At 42.3% G+C, this 21742-nt stretch overlaps 1 protein-coding gene across 2 annotated transcripts in view; it reads left to right on the forward strand.

Annotated features, from left to right (window-relative positions):
* Window positions 1-21742, forward strand: part of SUFU (SUFU negative regulator of hedgehog signaling) — a 90115-nt gene that overhangs the window by 3905 nt on the left and 64468 nt on the right. For both annotated transcript variants that reach the window (XM_014883783.2, XM_014883782.2), the window contains exons 2-3: window positions 2058-2192; window positions 20400-20536. In XM_014883783.2, the coding sequence (XP_014739269.2) occupies window positions 2058-2192; window positions 20400-20536 (272 nt within the window). The remainder of the gene's footprint in view (window positions 1-2057; window positions 2193-20399; window positions 20537-21742) is intronic.

The raw sequence follows: 21742 nt of genomic DNA on the forward strand, positions 1-21742 counted from the left end.
AGATGCTGGTTGCTTAGCTACGATCCCTTCATTGTAAAGCCCACACAACTGCTCTGACCACTGACTAGTCTCTCACGGTGGTCAGTGTATGAACCTCCCTCACTCCAGAGTCTTCCCAGTCCAGTAATAATTGTGTGTGGCTGCTGCTGTTCACTGCTGCTCCTCAAGGGTAAGTGACCATCCTGGCTGGAATTGCTTCCATCTCACTGCTTACATCATGAATCCCTGGGGGCCTGAGCCATGACCAGGGCATAGGTGCCATGCTCTGAACAAAGCCACCTGAATAGGTGTTTCTGGTAGAGATCTCAGTGTGACCTGATGCCAGTGAAAGGGAACAGGTAAGGAAAGGGTGTCAGAGGGGACTTTGTTTTTTCCTGAGTGTTTCAAACTACTGCTAGACTTTGAAAACAGGTTTTCTCAGGTGTCTACTGAAGATCAGACTCAGCTCCATCTCCGAGTTTGACACATTCTCCCCGTGTTTGCTCACCAGTTTGCCTTTTATGACATTAAGGTGCCACTTGTTATACAAGAAGGTTGCATTGTTCTCATGTAGCCTTTGACAATGGACACCTGTGTCACTACTGGGGGTGAGCTGCTCATCCCCTCTGTCCTGCCTCAGCATCCTGGGCTGCATCCTTAACTGACCTGCTGGAGAAACTGCAACTGGTCTTAGTCACCGTAATGGCCTTATATGATTTAAGAAGAGGAAGCTGGCCTAGGTAAAGTCAGTCGTGTTAGAGAACTGCTCTGTTTTTTGCCAGCAGCAGGAGGAGCAAGGCAGCACAGCACACCTGTGGAGAGGTGAAGGATGTTTTAACACACCAAGCTAATGTTGTGATTTAATAGGCCAAGCTGATATGCTGTTTTCTACAGACTTGATAAGGTTGGGCAACAGGAGGAGGGCAGAGGATTTAAAATAGTGTCTCACTGTCACTAGGGCTGGATCCTTCTGTCCAGCCATGGAGACTGTGTCTGATGGTACACAAACCCCCAGGACAAATAAAGGAAGCACAGCCATGCCCTACAACATGCAGATGATTGTGTCACGATCTAAACAGACAATAGACATGAGAGAAATTGATGTGTAGAGTCATTGGTTCCAGTGACTGGGGTCGTGTGAGTTTGGATTTTCTTGTTTGGAGCAGCTGAGAGTTTCATTTGAAGATACAGTGTGTTGTAGGCACAAAATGGTTAAACAGCTGCTCAGCTGTGCTGTAACTGTTTGTGGTAGGTGTTCTGTGGTTGACAGGGCAAACAGCAGAGCAGTCCAGTGTGTTCCTCCCTTCAGCAGGGAGTTGTCCTGTCTTTGCTCAGACAGAGGTGACGCGAGTGGCAGGAGGATGTGCTGTGCTCTCTGCTGGTACACGGCCTCAATTCCCTGTGCCTTGTAGCAGGAAAGGGTGGCTGCAGGCTTTGGTGGTTGCTGCATAGTGTAACCTGCCTGTGCTGCATTGACTTTTGAGTTATGCTCTTTTTAGGAAGCCATTCTTATGCTGATACACGGTACAGTGGTACCTTTTACTCATCCTTGGTTAATGCAAATGGTGTATTTGTAGAAGTTTTGCTGCTAGTTTTATTGAATCAATATTTTTCTCCTCCACTGTTTGAACTCTTTTGTCTATGTTCAGAAGTATGGATTACTCTCCTCAAAACTTAGTAATTTCAAGATCTGCTTGAGGAATAGCATCACTTTTTGTGAGGTATGTGCCTCTGGACTGAATTAAGAGCTGCAGATACAGCCATTGCACTTTTACTAGTACAGTTTTTCAATTTTCTCTGTTTTTTTGTGGAAACTTTAATATGATTTTCCAGAGGTTTTTATGCTTTAATGTTAAAAACATTTTTAGTGTGTTGCACACATCTACTTTGCCTTCCTGTGCTCAAAGACTTTAACTAACCTTTCTCTGCAATCTTTTTTTTTTTTTAAGAGGTAATTTGAATATTTTAATTTTTGTTTTAAACCAGGTCTTTGTACAACCTCTTCTAGCACCAGGGGAGACTTACCATTTGTCTTGAGTAAACTAACTTATGTAAGATTTTTTCTGTTTTTAATGCAGGTTGGGAGGACCTGACCCTCTGGACTATGTTAGCATGTACAGAAACCTGGGAAACCCAGCTCTGAATGTTCCTGAGCATTGGCACTACGTCAGCTTTGGGTTAAGCGATTTGTATGGAGACAACAGAGTACATGAGTAAGTGTCATTTAAGTTCTGTAGCTGTGTGTTGTGTTTTGTGCTGTGTTTTGGGGGTGTGTGGGCAAAACCCTGTCCCGCTGCTTATATTATTTGAACAGCTGCTTTTCTTTTGAGAACACCCTAGCCATGGTCTCAAAAAAGATGATGTATGCCCGTTCTTGTATGTAGAAGAAATTCTATGTTCCCCTCTGCAGGCTTTGAATGCAGTATATTTCCTTTCAGTGTTGAGTGGGTTTTTGTTTAAATTTCTTTTAACTGGTTGGGAAATTTTCTTTTAACTGTCTGTCTTGTTGTGTTTTTCACACTCTGTAATCTGTTATGGTCATACACTTAAATCCTGACCCCTCCCTGTGCATGTTAAATGCCTTCCTCTGGAAAACTGCTGTAAAGGCATTTTTGCTGTTGCTGGCACAGCAGTGTTACTGTCAGCAGACTGCCACCCCAGTGGCTGCTGTATAAAGTGCCAATTTGTGTAACAGAAGCCTAAAACTCTAATTGTTTGACTGTCTTTTCTTCAGTAATTAAATTATTATCTTAGGTTGTTGGTATGGATGGTTTCTAGCAGGAACTTTGGATTAGACCAAGCAGGCAGAATGAACTAACCCTATGCTTGTCTTTCGTTAGCTGACCTTACTCCTTAACTCCAGTTAAAGTGAGTTGCAGTAGCCAAGCCATCATGATTTTGGGGCTGTGAACATAGCCTTTTAACCAGCCAGAAATGGCACAAAGTTTCTGCTGTTGCTGTTTACTGAAACTATCTTTGCACTGTGTTATAGTTGCAGTATAAATGTCCTTAATGAAGGGTGCAGCAAAGGCTCTAGTTTGTTCACACAAGCTTTTCTCCTTTTGTTTGTCTTGGTTAAAATTCAGCCACAAGGTTTTTTTTCCATCAAAGTGCTTCTCTTGTAACAGCAGCAGTTGGGCAGTTTGTTTTACTTTACCCATTCCTCAAGATAGTTTCTCCTGTTTTTTTTTTTCTCCTTTGTGTTTGTGATTACAGAACTGTTTTTCAGAAAACAAGTCTGGAGTTTATACTGGACCCTAATGTCACAGAGATCTGCCTGGGACATTTAACCAACACGTCTACTAACAGCAAACCCCAGTCATTAGTTGCAGGGGCAGAGGAAAAGTAGGGCAAGTGAAAAAATGAAGTTTAAGGCTTCTTTCCCTTGCTTCCACAAGAGCTCTTAGTGTGAGCATGTAGGCCTTTACATGGTGCTTTTGTTTATAGATCAGGTGTGTGTTTCTCTTCTCTCTGAGTGGCTGGAACAGCATCCCTATCTCTACAGCACTGTCACTTGCCCTGAGATGCTCAGCTATCTGCAGTCTGTCACCTTTAATTTGGCCTCATTCTTTGAGCTATAAAGCTTATTACTATTTGTCCTGTGGAGTAGGTCAGTTCTACCTTGTGTCCAAAAGTCTTAATATACAATTATGCATGTGGTAGAGCTGTCAAGACCTACACATCTCCTAAACACTGAACCTGAAGTTACCAGCTGGTATGTGAGCACAGTAGACTGTTGAGAGAAGATTGTCAAAGGAGCTGGGTGCTCGCCAGCAGTCCCACTCCCAAGAGCAATTGCTGTTTGCTAAAACTGCTCTCGGAATTTGATGGCTGTGGGAGCTGCATGTCACCAGCCCAGCCCTAGGTGGACACTGTAGAAGTGGATTTTCATATGTACTCAGGAGGTTCTTGTTCTCTGACAGGGAATTTAATAAAGCTTTATTTAAGAAAATATGTCTCTTTTTTGTTTGAAGGGCTTTGGGATTCTGCTGTCCCAGGTAAAGTGTGCTGTGGAATGGTTGGCAGGAGCAGGGGGTGGCAGGGCAATTGTTTAAATCTTTGGTATATTTCCTTTAAAACCAGTGTGACACTGAACTCTGCTCACTTGCCCTGGCCTCTGGAGACAGGAAAGGGTTTGTGGGTTTTCTTTGGATTCTACAAAGAGTGCAGATCTGGATCTGCTTGTGACAGTCAGCAAGGTTCCTACAACAGGGATGTGCTTCCATAGCCTTGCTGTCCTTCATACTTTAGAACGGGAAAGATAGAACACTGCCAAAGGTCTTGTTAATTGCCCACATTGGGTAATGTGTAGGTTTTTTCTTGTGGACCTCTCATGGTAATACAGTACAGTCTAGAACAATTATAAAACAATATTAAATGAAACGGACTTTTTGGTTTTTTTTGATTCAACTAACACTGAATTGGAGGCCCCCATATTTTTATTTATAATGGAATAGCAAACAGATGTAGCAAATAATGTGAAAATGTTGACTTTAATTTATATTTTTTAATAAGAACCTGAAAAGTCTGAAGTAGAGCTCTCCCAGTGCCTCCTTGTTGACAGATTTATTTTCAGTTAAGGCAGCACTGTTTCCTGCTCTGCTTACGTATCAGCTATACTCTGCTTACAGAACCAGTCTGGTTTTAAGAATCTGTAGAATAAGATGGAAGAAATCTAAGAATTTCAAACAAGGAAACCTTTTTAATTTAAAACCCCTCGGTGTTTCATGGTATAATGGCAACCATGACACCAGCTGTGCTGGACTGATAGCTCTGAAAATCCTAAATCATGATGTCATGACAGCGTTAGGGAACCACAGGCCTTTCAGTGGGATTTCATGCCAAGCTGCTTGCATGGAAATAAATTTCTCCAGTCGAGCATGTTGCACAACTTGAGTGGCAGCAGAAATCCTTCCAGGATGTTTTTGCAAGTTATATTCAATTTTTAGCTTTTTCTATCTTCTTTCAAATAAAAACAAATGTGTAACTTCTCAAATCTATTCAGCAGGGTTAAAGTAGTGCCTTTTTTTGGACTGTTCTTGCATTCTGAAGAGATTCTGCACTGCAGTGGTGAGTGTGTGCTGCCTGCTGGCAGGAAGCATGTGGCCAATGCAGTTGTGGGAGAGGAGATGCTGAGTCCTGCACTCTTCTCCACCCCTTGCTGGCAGGAACTGCCCATGGCAATGCCAGCAGCAATGAATGTGTCCCTGTGTGTCTGCACAAAGCCAGTACCTCAGCCGGCAGTTGCAGGTTCGTGCTCTGATGCCAGGCCATCAATGAGGTCAGGGGACAGGTGCCTGATCATTCCTGCAGTTTACAAACATTGTGGTGACTTCTTCCTTGGTGGAGAACAGGTGCACGAGGAAGGCAGCATCAGCAGGTGTAGCTGGACTATGGCTCCATCAGTGGCAATGCCAGCTTCATCTACTGCTGAGTGCTGCCTTTACAGCAGCCCTCGGGAGTCTCTGACCCAGGAGGCAATGGGCAGAAGCTGATGCACTGGAAGTTCCACCTGCAGATGAGGAAGAACCTAATTTCTGTGTAGGTGACCATGCACTGGAACAGATTGCCCACGGAGGCTCTGAAGATGCTAAAGAACTGTCTGGACACAATCCTGTACCATGCGCTCTGGGGTTACCCTGCATGAACAGGAAGGTTGGATTAGATTATACACTATTATACACATTCTGTGATTCTGTGTTACTGTGGTGCCATAGTGTGTGCTAGCCCCGGATTGTGCTGGCAGGGTTTGCAGGGCTGTCCAGGAACTAAGAAGGAAAATGTGTTTTTCTCAGACTGGCTTCTGTCTTCAGTCTGCTCTAAAGCTAAGGTTGAATCTCCACTTAAGTGTTCTGTAGTTTGAGTGTTCATCCTTTTTCTAAACGCTTTAAAGAAGTGCATGGATAGTGAAAACCATGATGTGATAGAATTCCTGAACACCTTGAATAGTCTGATTTGTATTAAAATTGCAGGGTTGTAATTCAGAGCTGAAACAGAAAGTAAGTCCTGAATTATGAATAGATTGAGATAAGATTTTTATTTGTGGTCTTCCCACATCCCACAAAGTGACATTCCAACTGTGTTTTGATGTTTACTACATCAACTTCATACTGACAAGGGTGGTGGGGTTTGGGGTTTTTTTTGGTTTTGTTTTTTTTCCTGGCCTCTAGCCAGGAGCCGAAGTGCAGCATCCCATTTGCATAAAACCGGAGGGATTACAGCTGCCTTCATCTCTATTACAGATGCAGGGTACCACCCGCTGAGACAACAGGTTCCAACTTGCTGTGGTCCTTTTGATTTGTGCTGCTTTCCATTTGGATCAGGAGGGAGCAGTGCATGCCGGGATAACATGCTGTCTCTGTGGGTGGTGCCTCCCTATTAAAGGTGAGGGTAAGCATGAGCCTTTCAAGATCTTCAGTCCAGCTTGTGTTCTGCTTGCTTGTATAGATCCTCTGAATGACCTTAACTTGTAAAAGGGCAAGGATGCTTGTTAGAGCTGGAAGGAAGAAAAAGGAGCGCAGAACTGGATCAGGTAACCAATGCAAGGCTTGCAGAGGGGTGGATGTTTTCTGGAAGGCTTTTTCTGAGTATAAAAGGAGTTTGAAAAGAGTATTTAGAAAGTAGCCTGGAAGTTGGAACGAGTGCTCTCTTTCTTTTGAGTGCATGCAGGCTTCTCCTTTGAACCTGCATGAATGTAGGACAGAGTGGTGCTGACAGCTATCACTTTTGTGGCCTCTTAGTTCTGTAGCCTTTCATAAATTTAAAAGCTCACTGCCCTCAGCTTGCCAGCCTTTAGCCTTAAATTTTGCTATTTAATGGGTCCCTAAGTGCTTTATAAACCACATGCCTGAAGCACTGCTGAAATATTACACCAAACTCCAAGGTAACTGTGAACGTTTTTGAAATGGTGAAGACTGATTCTGCCCCTCTTTGTTTCCATGATAAAACAGAGGGCCTTTTGGAAGATGGTAGATTAGAGAGAGGTGGTGGATCCACATTTCAGATAATATTTGTAAAATTTTGCATGTCTGCCTTGAAATATGAAAGATTGTTGGAGATGAAGCATCTGACCCAGCTAAACGGAATTACATGGAAGGGATATCAGTGAGCATCAGTCTAGGAAAGAGGTAGGTCTTGGAGGAGAGAGGATTCAAGGTGGGCACCATACTCTGGACTTATTTTTGCTTTCCAGGTCTTGTTTGCCTATCGAAGATTGACCCTAAATGTAATACTTATTTTTTCATTTGGTCTTCTGTCTGAGGCAGAGGGGAGAGAGGAAGGTATCATAGCAGAGTGCAAAGGAAGAGGCCATAGAATTTGGGAGGTCTGTGACAAAAAAAATGTTTTCTTTCAATGATAGTTTATTTGAGAATCTGTCAGAGTTAGAAAGAGTAGTTTAGCTGCACAGCATGATAAAATCTGTCTTTTAATGGATTTGTCTTGTGATGAGATTTTTTTCATACCTATAAAGATATGAGTTAGAATGAGCTTTTCTTAAAATGAAGGTACTTCTAACAAGTCTCACCTGTGTGGATTCTCTGGTGTCTAGAAATACAGGTGTGCTTCTACTGAAACTTGCTTACTGGGAGCAACTGTAGATCCTTCTCTTCTGACTGGCTGTTTGTTTTTGCATACTTTGCAGAAATGTGACATTTTGGGGACAACTCTTCCTCTGAAGGACTGTATTGAATTTGACCAATGAGTTCAGACATTTTAAAGAAGCATATGTACAAATGTGATCATGTAGGGTTCAATTCTCTATTTCCCAGGCAAAAAAATCCCAGTTAAACCAAGCATCATGCCTATTTGTGTCCCACCGAGGGTGTCCCTCCAGTGACTGCTGTGCACCAGAACCCTCTAAGGCTTATGTTTCATTGCAGACCTCCCCTGAAGCTATGGTCACCGCAGGGAAATGTGATTTTCCCTCCTCCAAGGCAGAGTGCACTTGGCTTCCAAATGTCATTTGCTGGAGGTAGTTAGTACCCTTAATGAAATGAAAGATGTAGGCCACCTACGGAGAGCAGCCTGCTTTGTGCTGTGGTCTATCTGTGTTTACATGCAGGGGCTGTGGGACGAGACCACTCTTGAACTGTGCTAGATCTGGAATGTTTTTGAAGCATTGAAGAAAATTCATTTAACGTTTACAGCACGGTAGTTGAATTTACAAGAAGGACTGTTTTCAATTAAAAAAAAAAAAAAAAAGGGAAAAAGGTTGGAAGAAAGTTTAGTACTGAGCATTGAAGACAAACACCACTTCCTGTTTGGTAGTGTGTCTGCACTCCAGTGGTGCATCCTAGTAGGATGAACCTCTTGCTGCCATGCAGGGGAAGGGACATGATGCTCAATCTGGATGATTTTATGAGGGTTTTTTTGCCAACAGAACTTCCACATTTATGATCTTGGCCCACTGGAGAGGGTTGATCGGACACATGGCTTCCTTACTCTGATCTCCAGGCTGGGTTAGTGCAGAATCACGTGGGAGAGTTTGCAGGCTCTGCTCTCCCAGCAGCTTCAGCCTGCCAGGAGGAGAAGTGACTGGGGATCAAAACTTTCTAGTGAAAGATTGCTTTATGTGATAAAGATCTGTTTATGATGTTTTAAAAATCAAGAATTAAAAAATAATCTTTTTTTTCAGTGAGACATTAAGGTAAAAGTATTTTTGAGCAGTGTAGCCATTCCAGCTGTGAAATCATTGACATTTTTTAATCCATTTGCTGCCTGGAATAGAGATATTAACAAAATAAACGTTTGAAGAAATAGATCCAAATGCTGTTATTCATACCTAATCCCCTTTGTTTTTTCCTCAATGCGTTTTTAGAGTTAGGAACATACCTTCTTGACTAGTACTAGAATAATGCATGTTTCTTGATGAAGCAGTGGCTACACTTGGTAGTTACAAATTATCACTGATAATAAAGTTACCGATTTTATGTGAGATTTGAGCTATTGGTGTTTCTGTCTTCTAAGCTGGAAACTCTGTGGTGATGACATAACTCAGCTGCCTCTCTACTGTCATCTCAATTTTGAATCAGGGCCCAATAGGCAGTGACACCAGGCTAACAAAAGAGGGCTGCAAATCTTGGTGGTCTCCCATTCAGATGGTATTGCCTTCCTTGGACAAAGGGGTGAGTAGGGCTCCTGAGTGCCACTCTGCCTCTAGGGATGGTAAACAAGGAACGGATCACTGGTGGGAGGCATTTTTTGATCACTTGACAAAGCTGGGTAGATGGGATACCACCTGACAAAGGGCTGAGGTTTAAAGGAAGATTTTCCAAGGGCTCTTAAGAACAAAAAGGAAAAAAATAGGCCAGAAAACTGGTTTTTTTTAGGATGTAAACAGGGTGGGCGGAGGTGAAGGGGGACTCTGCGTTCTTGGGGAGCTCTGATTTAAGCTCAGAGCATACAGACAAGGGAAGGAGGGAAGAGTGCACAGATGGCTCATTGTTTTGTCTAGCTCAGCATTCTTGCACTGCCGAAGTGAAGGGCAATTGTTTTAAAATCCTTTTTGCGAAGAGTGCTCTTTGCTTTCCAGCTATCCCTGGTCCCTGAGATGCAAACTGTAAACCAGAGGGACTGGTCTTAAATGCCCATTTGTTTTGGAGGGTCAGTCCAAGGGGCCCTGGGCAGTTGCTGGGTGGCAACGCATTGCTGCTATAAAGGAATGGGGGAAAAAAGAGTACTCCTGGGGAAAAATGCACTGCAGCATTTGGGGAAGAGGCAAGAACAAAAGGATGCACACAGAGGGGCTGATGCAGACCAGTGTCTGGCTTGGGAGTCTTTACCAAAGCTATTAAATGTAGCATGAAATTGGCACATACCTTACCTGCAATGATGTCTGATGTACAGTATAGTTTTCTTACAGTGTTTCACTCCTTTATTTTTTTTTTTCTTTTGCAGCAAATAATTCATTAGTATAAAGAAATACTGCCATTTCTATACTGTTATTCTTTCTACTGCTCCAGTTGCACTGGCACAGCTTCTTCCCCTCCTCCCCTGTAAATTGTTGTGGCCTTTCTGGAGCTGGGGCCTTTTTTGGCATAGTCGACAAAAATAAACCATAAAGGCAGCAGTTGTTATGAATAAGGCTCAACGGGGGAATTTTACCAGTAGAACTACAGCAATATAATTATACTGGTAGAGTAGTTACAGTAAATTTCCTCATGAAGACAAGCCTTAAGTTGACATTTCCTAGCTAAGTTGAATCCATATGTATAACTTTATTACGCAAAAATAATATGTTTCTGGGCCTTGAATTCCTTTTCTACCCAGAAGAGTAACATTAAGCAGAAAAGCAAAGAATTTAGTGTTCAGAGATAGATGAGGGATTCTCTCTAACAAGTGGTTGTGATGAGCTGTATGCTGACCTCTGTGTTTTTTACTGGGCAGATTATTCCTCCAAAAGTGATCAGGAACATGAAGAGAGTGTTCCTGCTTACTGCATTAAAATGTAAACAGTACTGAAATATGCTGTAAGTTGACATCTCTCCCAACTTTCCTCCTGTTTGAAAGACAAGCTGAGCCATTTGCAGTTCCCATAACTTAAGTGGTTTGGCTGCGAGGCAAAACAATTTTGCCACTATTCTAATTTTTAGGGTAAGCCTGGAGCCACTGAAAGGATGATGAGGGAATGATGCTTTCTTTCCTCCTTTGTTTGATTTTTAAGAGGCAAAGATTTATTTTATCCATTTGGACATTGTCTTACAACAAATGGAGTTTGTGTAACATTCACAAGCCCTAGAAATTTCAAGTGCTTCAAAGGAAAGATAGTCTTTCAGGAAAAGCTTAACACTTAAAGGCAGATTAAAAAAAACTATCTGTAGTAGACTTTTCATTGCAGATGTTTCGTTTCCCTTTTGGGAGTCTTTCACCTGTGGGAAGATTGTTTGTAAGGATAGTGCAGAAGGCAGTTTTCCTCAATGGATTACAGCTGTACTGATTACCAAGGAGTGGAAACAGCCTTGCCTGTCCAATGAGGATGGGTGTTATAAAAGAGACTGTTAGCTGGCCGTCAGGCAGTTGGAGTTGGACAACCAGGGTCTGCTGCAGTTTGGGATGGAGTCTGCTGGCTGTGCTGTGAGCAGGACACACAGCTGTGCGAGGGACAGACAGGGTTAGATGGTAGGTGAGGGACAAATTTGGGTTAGCTGGTCATGCAGAAGGAAGAAGAGAACTTGCAGAGAGGAGGAAAGGAGTCAGTGCTGTGTGGAGTTGCCTGAGAGAAGTCCACTGAGAGAAGGCGCGAAAAGTTTTTAATAAAAGACTGGTGCTGGTGCCAGTCGTGTCCGTCTTGACAATATAACGTTCACCAGCAGACCAATGCTTACTTTTCCCTGGAACTACACCTCAAGTCCAAGGACCTTTTGCTGCCTGTTTAATTGATAAAGATCCCTCATGGTGCTCATCAGTATATTTTTAAGTGCACTCTTTGCAATGAAATGAGATTATATAACAACTCACCAGGGAAGGCAGGATTGTCTAGATTTCTACAACTGATGAAATGAAAGATCAGGGATTGAATTCCAGATCCATCAGGATTGTAGAGACATAGATGGGTTCAGGTTGGAAGGGACCGTAAACATCTTCTAGCTCCAATCCCTGCTAGACCAGCTTGCTCAAAGCTCCATCCAGCCTGGCCTGGAATACTTCCAGGAATGGGGTATCCACAGCTCTGCTGGATAACCCCGTGCCAGTGCAATCTAAACCTAACCCCTGTGAGTTTAAAGGCATTCCCCCTTGTCCGGTCACTTCATGCTGTTGTCAAAAGTCTTTCTCCAGCCCTTTGGGTACTGGAAGGTGCTCTAAGGTCTCCCTGGAGCCTTGTCTTGTCCAGGCTGAACAGGCACAACTCTCACGGCCTGTCCCAAGTCCTCTGAGCATCTTTATGGCCATCCTCAGGACTTGCTGCAACAGATTCATGGGGTTTTTTAGGATGGGAGTCCCAGGGCTGGATGCATCAGTCCAAGTGGGATCTCAGAAGAGCAGAACCACTTCTCTCAACCTGCTGGCCACACCTCTGGTGGTGCAGCCCAGGACACGGTTGTCTTCCCGGGCTGCAGGTGTACCTTGCTGGTTTGCAATGAGCGTTTTGCCAGCCAGCAACATGTGGGTGCCTACAGCCTGCTTGCAAGCTGTAGGAGTTCAGGCTCCTAAAAGCTCCCAAATACCTTTATGCCCCGAGTTCACTTATTGCACAGCTGAGAACTTAATTGTATGACAGTCTTAAAAATGTGCTCAAGGATATGCTAAAGTTGCTTCTTGCATGATTTTGCTTAGTGTATGTTCTTTAGCTAGCAGGAAAGTAATAGGAGACGCCAGTGTCTATGTAACATATTGGAGTCCTGATCCTCGCCTGAGACTTTTAGGCAATGCTGAAAAATACTAACTGTAGCTGTCAGTGGCTTTGAGGTTTTTTTCATATTCTTTCCACCCTCCCGTACCGCTTTTGAAAGGCGCTTTTGTTATGCGAATAGGTTCCTCCCAGCAGCTGCAGAACTTTCCACAGTAGGAGCTAGGAAGGAGCCAGCAGGCACTGCAAGGAAAGTTGGTGTCCTTTTCCCGGCTGCTCACCAAGCACAGCAATACTGCCCTTCCCAGCCACGCTGCTTCAAACTAGCCCTTTGCTAATGTTCTCTTGCCTGGTGAGGTTACAGCTGAGCCCTTAGGTGAAGTTGTGGAGATACATTACCATTCCCTGTCTATCAGAGCTAAGGATTCAGTTCCAGTATGAAGTGGGATCCATGTGCAGATGAAGGTTTGTCTTCCCTAGTGCACTGTGTCGTGCAGTGACTGTGTGCTTTGTTGGCAGAATCACCTCCAGCTCAGGCCAAATGAGAGCACTGTTCTTCTGGGCCTTGTAGAAATGAAGCATGAGTCGTTCTGAAGTGCAGCATAAATATACAACTTAAGTAAAATGTTACAGAACTTGATAAGTTTTCTTTTTCATTAGTGCCTTCACTCTTGTTCTGTGAATGCAATAGTAAATCCTTATTGTACTTGTAGCTTTTCTTTCCAGATCCTTTCAGTGGGCATTAAGATGATGCAAGTCTGCTGCAACTTCCTAGGCTTTTGCAGAGTTTGCGCTTTCTTTGCCGAGAAGCACAGCCTCATTTGTGGTGCTTGTTGTGGTGGTTCAGAACCTGTTCTCAACACCTCACCTGCACTGGGACTGATTCTGCTGGCCATGAAGTAGGAAGCCAGAGTAGCTCTGTGGAGAAATGTATGAGCCCTTGAGCTGAAACACATGGTCAGTAGTTTAGTTACTTGATTACACACTGATTTATTTATTTTTAATAAGTTGTTTTGGAAATCTTGACGAAATGGTTTGGTCTTGTCAATTTAGTTAAAACTGTAATGGGAGAGTAAACCATCTCCTACTGGTATAGCAATGTCCATGCACCATAAAACAGAGAAAATAAAATGTAAACTGCCCTCTTGTGAACATATTTTGCTGGAGTAGGGAGTGACATATCCCATGCAACCTCCTGTTTCATATTTAGTTGTTTTAGTCATTTCCCGTGTTCTGTGTTTGTCCATGCTGTGCAGAATGTGGAGTTAATTTCCCAGTTTTTGTGACCTTGATAGATGAAGTATATAAGCATTTCCTATATGATGAGTGTGTCATATAACTCTTTGAAGCAGGGAACTATCATTATTTACATTTGAGAATCAAATTCTTAAGTAACTTGTTGAGGAGGATGAGAAGTTTGTAGCAGACAGGAGGTTCAAACTTAGGTTACCTGGATGCTGTTTTAGCACTTTCAGAGTATTCTGGTTACCTGATGTAGTGTTAATTATGAGGCAGATCAATCCCTTTGGCACCGATGAGGCCTTTTCAGCCTTTTGTCCTTCATCTGCAAGCACTATCCCTACACGTGTGACTGTATGTTGGCACTCACCAGAATGAGATAATAATGCTTCCAAGCCTCTAGAGCTTGAAGGGATTAACAGCTTTGCTAAGCATGATCCTGTCCTTCTTCCAGATGCTACTGCTATCATGGCATGGACAGCAGAGCCTCAAAGAAGCAACCCCTAGATTGCCTTAACTTGTAGCCCAGCACATTCAAGTGACCAGAAAACTGATGGTGGTTTACTTTAACGTACTAGGCTGGAGACAGCACAGTTCTGGAGCTGTTTTCCGGGTGCTGGGCAGGAGCTGAGTGTGGGAACCACTTCTGTCAAAATGAGTTTAGCTCAAGTGTTTGTGAATTATCACCTGTGGGTCCTGCAAGCACAGTTCTGGATAGAGTATCAGTAGCAGAAGTTCATACCTGTGTTCTTGGCCATGATGCTTTGTAGGATCACTTGGGTTGGAAGGGGCCTCCAAAAGTTTCCAGTTGATGCTTTCTCAGAGGGCTGACTTCCCTGGATCACATCCCTAGATCCTATTCTGGAGTTTGGTCACTATCTAATGATACTATATAAAACAGTTGTGTCTGCAGAATTACAAAATGAGATTGACTTGACTCTGTAGGTTTAGAGGAAAAAACAATTTATCTATTGTATCAACATTTGTTATTTACAGAGACAGTTTTGTAAAACTTAAAATCTAAACTGCGAGTCTCCAGGTTTCAGGGACAAGACTATGACTGGCTGAGTTTTGAAGAAGCTGAATAGTAAAACCTGTGAAATCAATGTTGTGTATGTGTGAATGAAACTGTACCTTGTGTCCTCTTCCCCCTCTGCCCTGTAACAGCTCTTCCCTCATTGAATGGTAGCTCAATGAAACTCTGTTTTCATACTGGCCAGCACAAATCAATTCACAAGTTTTTACTCAGATGTATCTCAGTGTAAGCTTTCTAAGTGGACCCTACATGAGTATTTCAGAAAGCTGAGAAATGCCTCCAAATAACTGCAGAGTGAGTGCCTCTGCATCTGTTTGGATTTAGATATTGGAATAAATCTCTAAAAACAATTTAACTTTCTAGAAGAGTTTTCCATTTGGTTGATGGCTTACACATTTGATTTGATGTACTGCAAGAGCAAGCTCTAAGCAGCAGCTGCCATAAACTGACATCTCTGAGCACTGTCACTTTCCAACCGTGAACGCGAACAGAAATTTTTGAGTGTTTGTTTTGTGCTTAATGTTATGTTCGCCCTGCTTATGCATGAAGTTTTTTCTTAAATCAAGCTTCAAAGGAGTCCAGTAAGATTGTGTGTGCAAGTTTGGGGTGGCAGGAGCTCATGGAATTTCCTGCTAAGCGCTCTGAAGAGATAACCATCTGACATCCAGATAACCACCCCCTGCTTTTCTCAAGTGTTTTTATGTGAATGAATACTTTTTTAAGTGTCAGGAAACAATCCAGGAGAATATGTGAGTAAGCAGGTAGGTTTTGGCTGAAATAACTCTTCTGGGTACTTTTAAAGCCTTTTATGTAAAGGGGTTGCTGTGCCTATTTTCTTATGGAATTGCTTCACAGGAACCTCCCAGCATGCTGTCAGGGTTCTCAGATGAGTTTTATACTGTTTGACAGCTGCACCAAATACAACCTCTTCCTGTTAGGCAAGATGATGGAAGCACTAGGTAGGGTTTTTTTTTTCCTTTTTTTTTTTTCCTCCCCCCCCCCCCCCCCCAAGCTCTCGAATCTGAGGGCCATTTGTTTATAGTGGGTAGAAATTGTTCAGTGCACCTGGAGCTTGAATTCAGAAGACTGGCTGTGCATAATCTTGTTTAAGGCACATCAGCTCTTGCCTGATGTTCTTCCCAGGAGATAGAGACGCTGAAGTGTTCAGCTCAGTGGCTGCTGAAGGCTTCCCCTTTGTTTTTGGACAGGAGACCACCCTTTGTGTTGTTTGTTAGTGGGCAGTGATTCACATCTCAGGTGATTCAGGTGATTCTCAGGGAGGACCTATGAAGTCAGTCATTGGGTACCTTGATGATTTTGTGATACCAGGTCCTCTGTGTTGCTAATAGTAGTCTCTTTGCTACTTAATGGAAAAATCTTCTGGAATAGGTATTAGCTCTGCAGCCTTAAAACACTATTGAGGGTTGGACTCCAAAGTGCTTTGGTCTCATCAGGCAGGGTGGTGGACACTGCCTGTCATCTTGCTTTGACCATCTCCTCAAACTTTGAAAAGATCCTGAGAAACTGATCTGGAGTACTGAAAGCTATGGATTGGCAATTACTATGTTGGGAATTTTTTTGATGGGTGGTATGGGGATTGTGGGTACAATTAAAATTGGTACTGATGCAAATAACAGCAGCTCTTCCTGACGTCAGGTTTAGAAATGTAGTGATACAGTATTTCTGCAGCCTTCAAAATGGTATCAGAGTAGCTCACCAGGAGAGAACAGGTAACGTCCTTGTAGATGTGAAAAAATGCAATTAAGGAGTTGAAGTAAAAGGCATTTTAAGTGGCTTCACAAAAGTAGTGTTGAAGCAGCTGAAAACTGAGTCTGAGACAAGTCATTCCAGAATGCTGTGACCTTGCTTCCCAGAAGAGACTCGGTTTTATCTCTCTGAAGCTGTTGGGAGTGCAGCTGTGACTTCTGAAAGTGCAGCCCTAACTATCCCCAAACAGCCTGAAAGGGCTTTCTTGTTGTTCTCAGGCTGAAATAATCATAGTGATTTCCCTATGTAAACTCCCTTTTCCAGGGATTGGTTCACCTAATATATTTATATGCACATACTCTTAAACTCTCAAAAAAATAAACACCTAGTACACTCTGCTCCTTGTACAGAGCTGTGTAGCTTTCAAAAGCAGGATTGCAGAAATACTGCCATTTGCACTGCAGCGAAGCAAGCCTTTCCTTCTTCCTTGCAAAAGTGAGAATGAAAATGCTTTGGCAAATATCTTTGATTTAAACTGAAAAGCCTCTGGTTTTCAGAGCTGCTTTTAAAGCAAAGGCTACTTTGGCTTTTGATCCTCTTAAGCTGGGTTATTTGATGTGAAAAACACCCTGGGTACTCTGCTGTAGAGGGGAGCAGCTTTTCAGTTCTCTGTGTGTGGCTTCAGGAGAGGGCCTGGCAGAGCATGGGGTGATGGGGGACTCGGGGCAGCCTGGTTGCACAGCTCTGTAAATAAAGGGGCCTCTATTTCTTTGTATTCTTTTGCTGGAACTAAATATCATGATCAGTGAAACTCTTACCTCATTAAAGGAACAAGCCAGGCTCCTCCAGCATATGTGCAGTGCTGCAGTGTGGTTTGTTCTGCTGAGCTGATTTGCTGAACAGATAAAGGGAGTTTTAACCTAAGAATGGCATGTAATGTATGACCTTGGCTTTTGAAAGGTTTATTTTTGTTCTTTTGACAAAATAAGGTTTTAATATTAAATATGGGGTTGGATTTGACTTGGCAGATACCAGAGCCTTCTATTACTGTGGTAGTCATAATACAAAACTATCTGATGTGTGCCAATGAGCATGCAGCAAGCCAAGAATTTCTCCATCAGTGTTTATATTTCTGAAAACTTACCCCGTTGCTTTGCAATTGGGTTGGCTGAAAAGGTGATGTGCCCTTGTGTTGGAGGGAACAAAGCAGTGGTGGGTGCAATATAGTCCACACTGACCCTTCATACTTAGCATCTTTTGTTTTGGGACAAAATCCTTTCATAGTATTTTAGAAGTGTTTAGAAGAAACTTTCACTCAAAACTCCAGGGTTCACCAGAACCAAGGCATAAAACAAACTATGTGAAATATTCAGATCTGTTAGTACAGAAACTTAATGCTGTACTGCAGTTTTCAGTTTGTGTAGCCAGGGCCATACAGGGATACAAAATACTAATTCTGAGGCTTTCTTCCTGCACACGTTCCATCTCAGATCATCATCTCACCGTAAAGCTGAGGCGCTTTTGGACTGCTGCACTGCAAGAGTTTGGAGCTTTGTTCAGCATCTCAGCACTGAAGTGCTTTCTTTACAGGTCATTTCTTCAGCCAAAGTCCTTATTCTAAATTGGCTGTCGTTTGAATTGGTTACCTTCAGATTTAAACCACTACCACCCCCCAAAAAAGAACCAAAAAACCCCCACCAAACCCCAAAAACTAACAAACAAACCCAAACAAAAAAAGCCAACAAAAACACCCAACCAACCTAACCATGACCAGAAAACCCCACCAAATCTACCATCTCATTCCTCACCTCTCTAGCTCTCAGAAACCAGCCCCGAATAGTGCCAGAATCTTTTTTCTGTTGATCAAAGGCTGTAATCAAAGAGTGTTGCCTCTGCAGCTGGCACAGGCTGTGTCAGGCTGACCTGCTGGGAATGCTTTCCACTGGAGAGGGAGCAGATTGGTGCAGGTACAGGTAGCAGAGAACATGGGGAGGTCTGTGGGAGAAGAGCTCATGGCTTCCATGTGGCTTAGCAAGATTTCTTCCATCTGTGGGTTATTGTTGCCCTTCTACCCAGTTTTTTTGTGGAAATGAGGCTTGTTTGGTCTTTCTCTTCTGGAAGTATTGTTAGGGTTTTTAGCTTGTTCATTGACTGGCTGGATGAAGGTGGTTGATTTTCCAGAAGTTTTCTGGAAGTTTGAGGAAAATTTGGAACTTACAGTAAAAAAGCACAAGTTTGAACACCTCCAAGGTGTGGTGGATTTTTTGTCCAGCTTCTTGTCATCCTCCTAAGAGAATGCTTAAGCAGTGGAGACATATTCTAAAAGGAGGACACTGCCACGAGAACCTAGTGTTTCCACATGGAATAGAGAGGATTCTCTCTGTCCTTGTGAGAGATAAGCCATTTGCTCTGTCTTCCATTAGCACATGTGTCTGAAGATTTGGGTTTCTAACTGGGAAAAATCATTTCCCATGCTACTTGCTTCTCCACTAGCAGACTGCTGCATCCTTAATACAAATTTTGAAGCTGGGGCCAGTATGAGCACTTGTGGTAATAAAGATATCCATAAGAAAAGGTAGGCTGCATAACCTGGCTACTGGATACATCTCTGTGATTTTCCTAGACCAAGAGTCAGAAGCTTACTGGAAGGTTGTAGGTCTGTGTAGCTCCTGAAGCTCATGCCTGCCTCCATTCTCAGGTACATCCCTCAAACCTCATGCAGGAGCTCTGATCCTGGGTTAAGGGCCATTGTTCAATGACAGAAATTTTATGGCAGCTGTTGAAACTATATTGAACTTACCTTCAAACACAAGACTTTTATTAAGAATAAAAGCAAAACCTTTGGCAAAAATACTAACATAATTACTATGTTAATTACACTCTGAATATTAATATTTCTATTAAAGACCTGTCTAAATTAAGCATAAAGTATTTCCAAAGTAATCGCAAGTATTCAAAGCCACATGTCACAATTTCCTCAAAACCAGATTACCAAGCTAAAATTAAACAGATCAAATACTTTTACTTTATTATAGAGTGTTACCTGCACAGTGCAGGTGAACTGCATGTTTTTAAATTTTCCCTATATTTTCACCAACTTGTGACCATTAACTATTCAAAATCATTTTAAGTCTAATCTTTAAATACGAATCTCTTGCATGCAGATAAAATTCTTCTAAGATTTAACTGTTAATTTGCGGATATAAGAGTTGCACGCTTCTGCATTTTCTGAGTATTCTTTGGAAGATACATCTTGAATCTTGGGGGATTTTTTTTTTTAATGTTAAAAGGGAAGTACCTTAATGTTTGTTTCCTAAGGTTTTTTTTATTATTTATTTAATAGTTCTGTAGTTCTCTGTTTGAAAGTCACACTACCATATGAACAAATCTATTTAAATAATGTTGCCTGTTAGCTTTACTGCTTTGTGACTACTGGCGTGTTGTTGACCAGTAATGTTCTCCTAAATGCAAGTGTTGCTTTAGATTTGATGGATACTCACTTAAAGACTTCCGTTACTCAGTAACTTTCATATGGATCAATGTAAAGCATGTGTGGTCTTCTTTAAACAGTTACTTTTGGGAAGTAGAGAACCCAGAGGTTAAAAAAAAGCCCACTGAACTCTCTTTGCATATTCGAAGTAAAACTGTGTTGTTTCAGAACGTGCCTTGAAAGGAGGAAATTCAGTAGAGAGCCATCTTACTTTCCAAAAAAAATGACTGTAAAAGATCAGCTCGAAGGTTTTCTGTTAACTTTGATCTTTCTTAAAGCTGACCCATTGATAATGTGTTTGAGTTTCTGAGTTATGCTTTTTCCTGGAATCAGTTCTTGAAAACTATCCACTTGGAAACATTTTTGTTTCTCCCTTTAAGAAATATTTCTTTTTTCCTGTATTAACTGATATGTGAAATTAATAAAACACTATAGAGTGGCTGGTTGTCCAAGGTACAACTTTGCATTTGTGAGGCTGTCACTGTCCTGTACCAGTCAGTTAGGTAGATCTGCATGTGTGGTTACAGAACACAGCATTCACTGCACATCCACATTCCACTCCCTGGATGGCTGGTTCTCATCCTTTTTCCACGGTCCTAATCTTAAATCCTGCTCTGGTTACAAGAAGTATGTAATGACTTTTTATTTTTCATTCCCTCCAGGTTTACAGGAACAGATGGACCGAGTGGTTTTGGGTTTGAGCTGACATTCCGGCTGAAGAGAGAGACGGGGGAGTCGGCACCACCCACCTGGCCAGCAGAGCTGATGCAAGGCTTGGCCAGATACGTTTTCCAGTCAGGTAACACAGGGTTAAATACACAGCCTTGCTTTTTTCTGCTCCAGTTCTGAAGGGCCACATCTGTTACAGGGTGTGACACTTGTCTCATCAGCACCCTGTCAGTCTTGGGAACTCTCTATAGCTGTAGGAAGTCTGCCCAGTGACTCTTTCCGGCGTTGCTGGGTTTGCAGAATCAACTAGGTTGGAAAAGACCTTTGAGATCATCAAGTCCAATCTATGACCTAACACCTCATCGACTTAACTATGGCACTGAGTGCCATGTCCAGTATCTTTACTCAGCAAGTAAAACACATTTGTTTAACCTGAATAGATGAGGAGCAACCATCTGATAAGGTCTCACTTCTCAGCAGAAGCACCATAACTTCCAAAAACATTGCAGCTCCATCACAGGCAAATCCCTTCCAGTGATCCCTGCAGCCAAGCAGTAGCAATGCATATGAACATGGAGTTGTTGAGCTGTGAAGATGTAAAAGTTGTAAGGAATGCTAAATCTGGGAAGGCCAAGGTATTAACAATTGTTATCAATTGGAATCATTACTGCGGATGGAGAATTGCCAAAAAACTGGGAACCAGGGTGACTACAAACCATCCTATTGCACTGTTCTTTTTTTAGTTTCATTTATATCAGTAGATTGAATGTTACTTTTAGTGTCAGCACATGGAAAACTATGGAATGGCTGATGGCTAATGTACTTGAAAGACACTTTCCAGCATCAAAAGATCTGAATGAAAATATTTAAAGGACATTTTTTAACCTAATTTGAGGTCCTTTATAGGTAAAGTATCTTCTAAATCAATGGCTATTGAATTTGTAGCTTTTGGTACCTGCTTTACTAGTTCATAAATTGCTCAGTAACTTCTGATTCTGCTGGTGGTTTTCAGTCAGCTGACTGACTCTCAAAGGGAAAAGGTCTGGGTAAGAAGAGGATTACTCTGCTAACCTCTGTAACAAATCTGAGGAACTGGCAATCTTGTGGGTATTTTTCTAAATATTGGTGGACATAGTTCAGTGCCAGCCCAGATTATTGCTTGTCTTTTTGTAACCTTTGCTATGTAGCTGTCTTCCCCAGTTGCCATCCAAAATTTTTCTCACCTTTCTATCTTAATTTTTGCAACTTTAAGTATATAAATCTATGACTGTCATTGTTTTTTACATTGTTTGAGATTCCCATCCTGCCTAAATTGTATTGCACAGCAGCTTTTTGA

The sequence above is a fragment of the Sturnus vulgaris genome, chromosome 8 (genome assembly GCF_052056855.1).
Source record: "Sturnus vulgaris isolate bStuVul1 chromosome 8, bStuVul1.hap1, whole genome shotgun sequence".
Taxonomy (NCBI): domain Eukaryota; kingdom Metazoa; phylum Chordata; class Aves; order Passeriformes; family Sturnidae; genus Sturnus; species Sturnus vulgaris.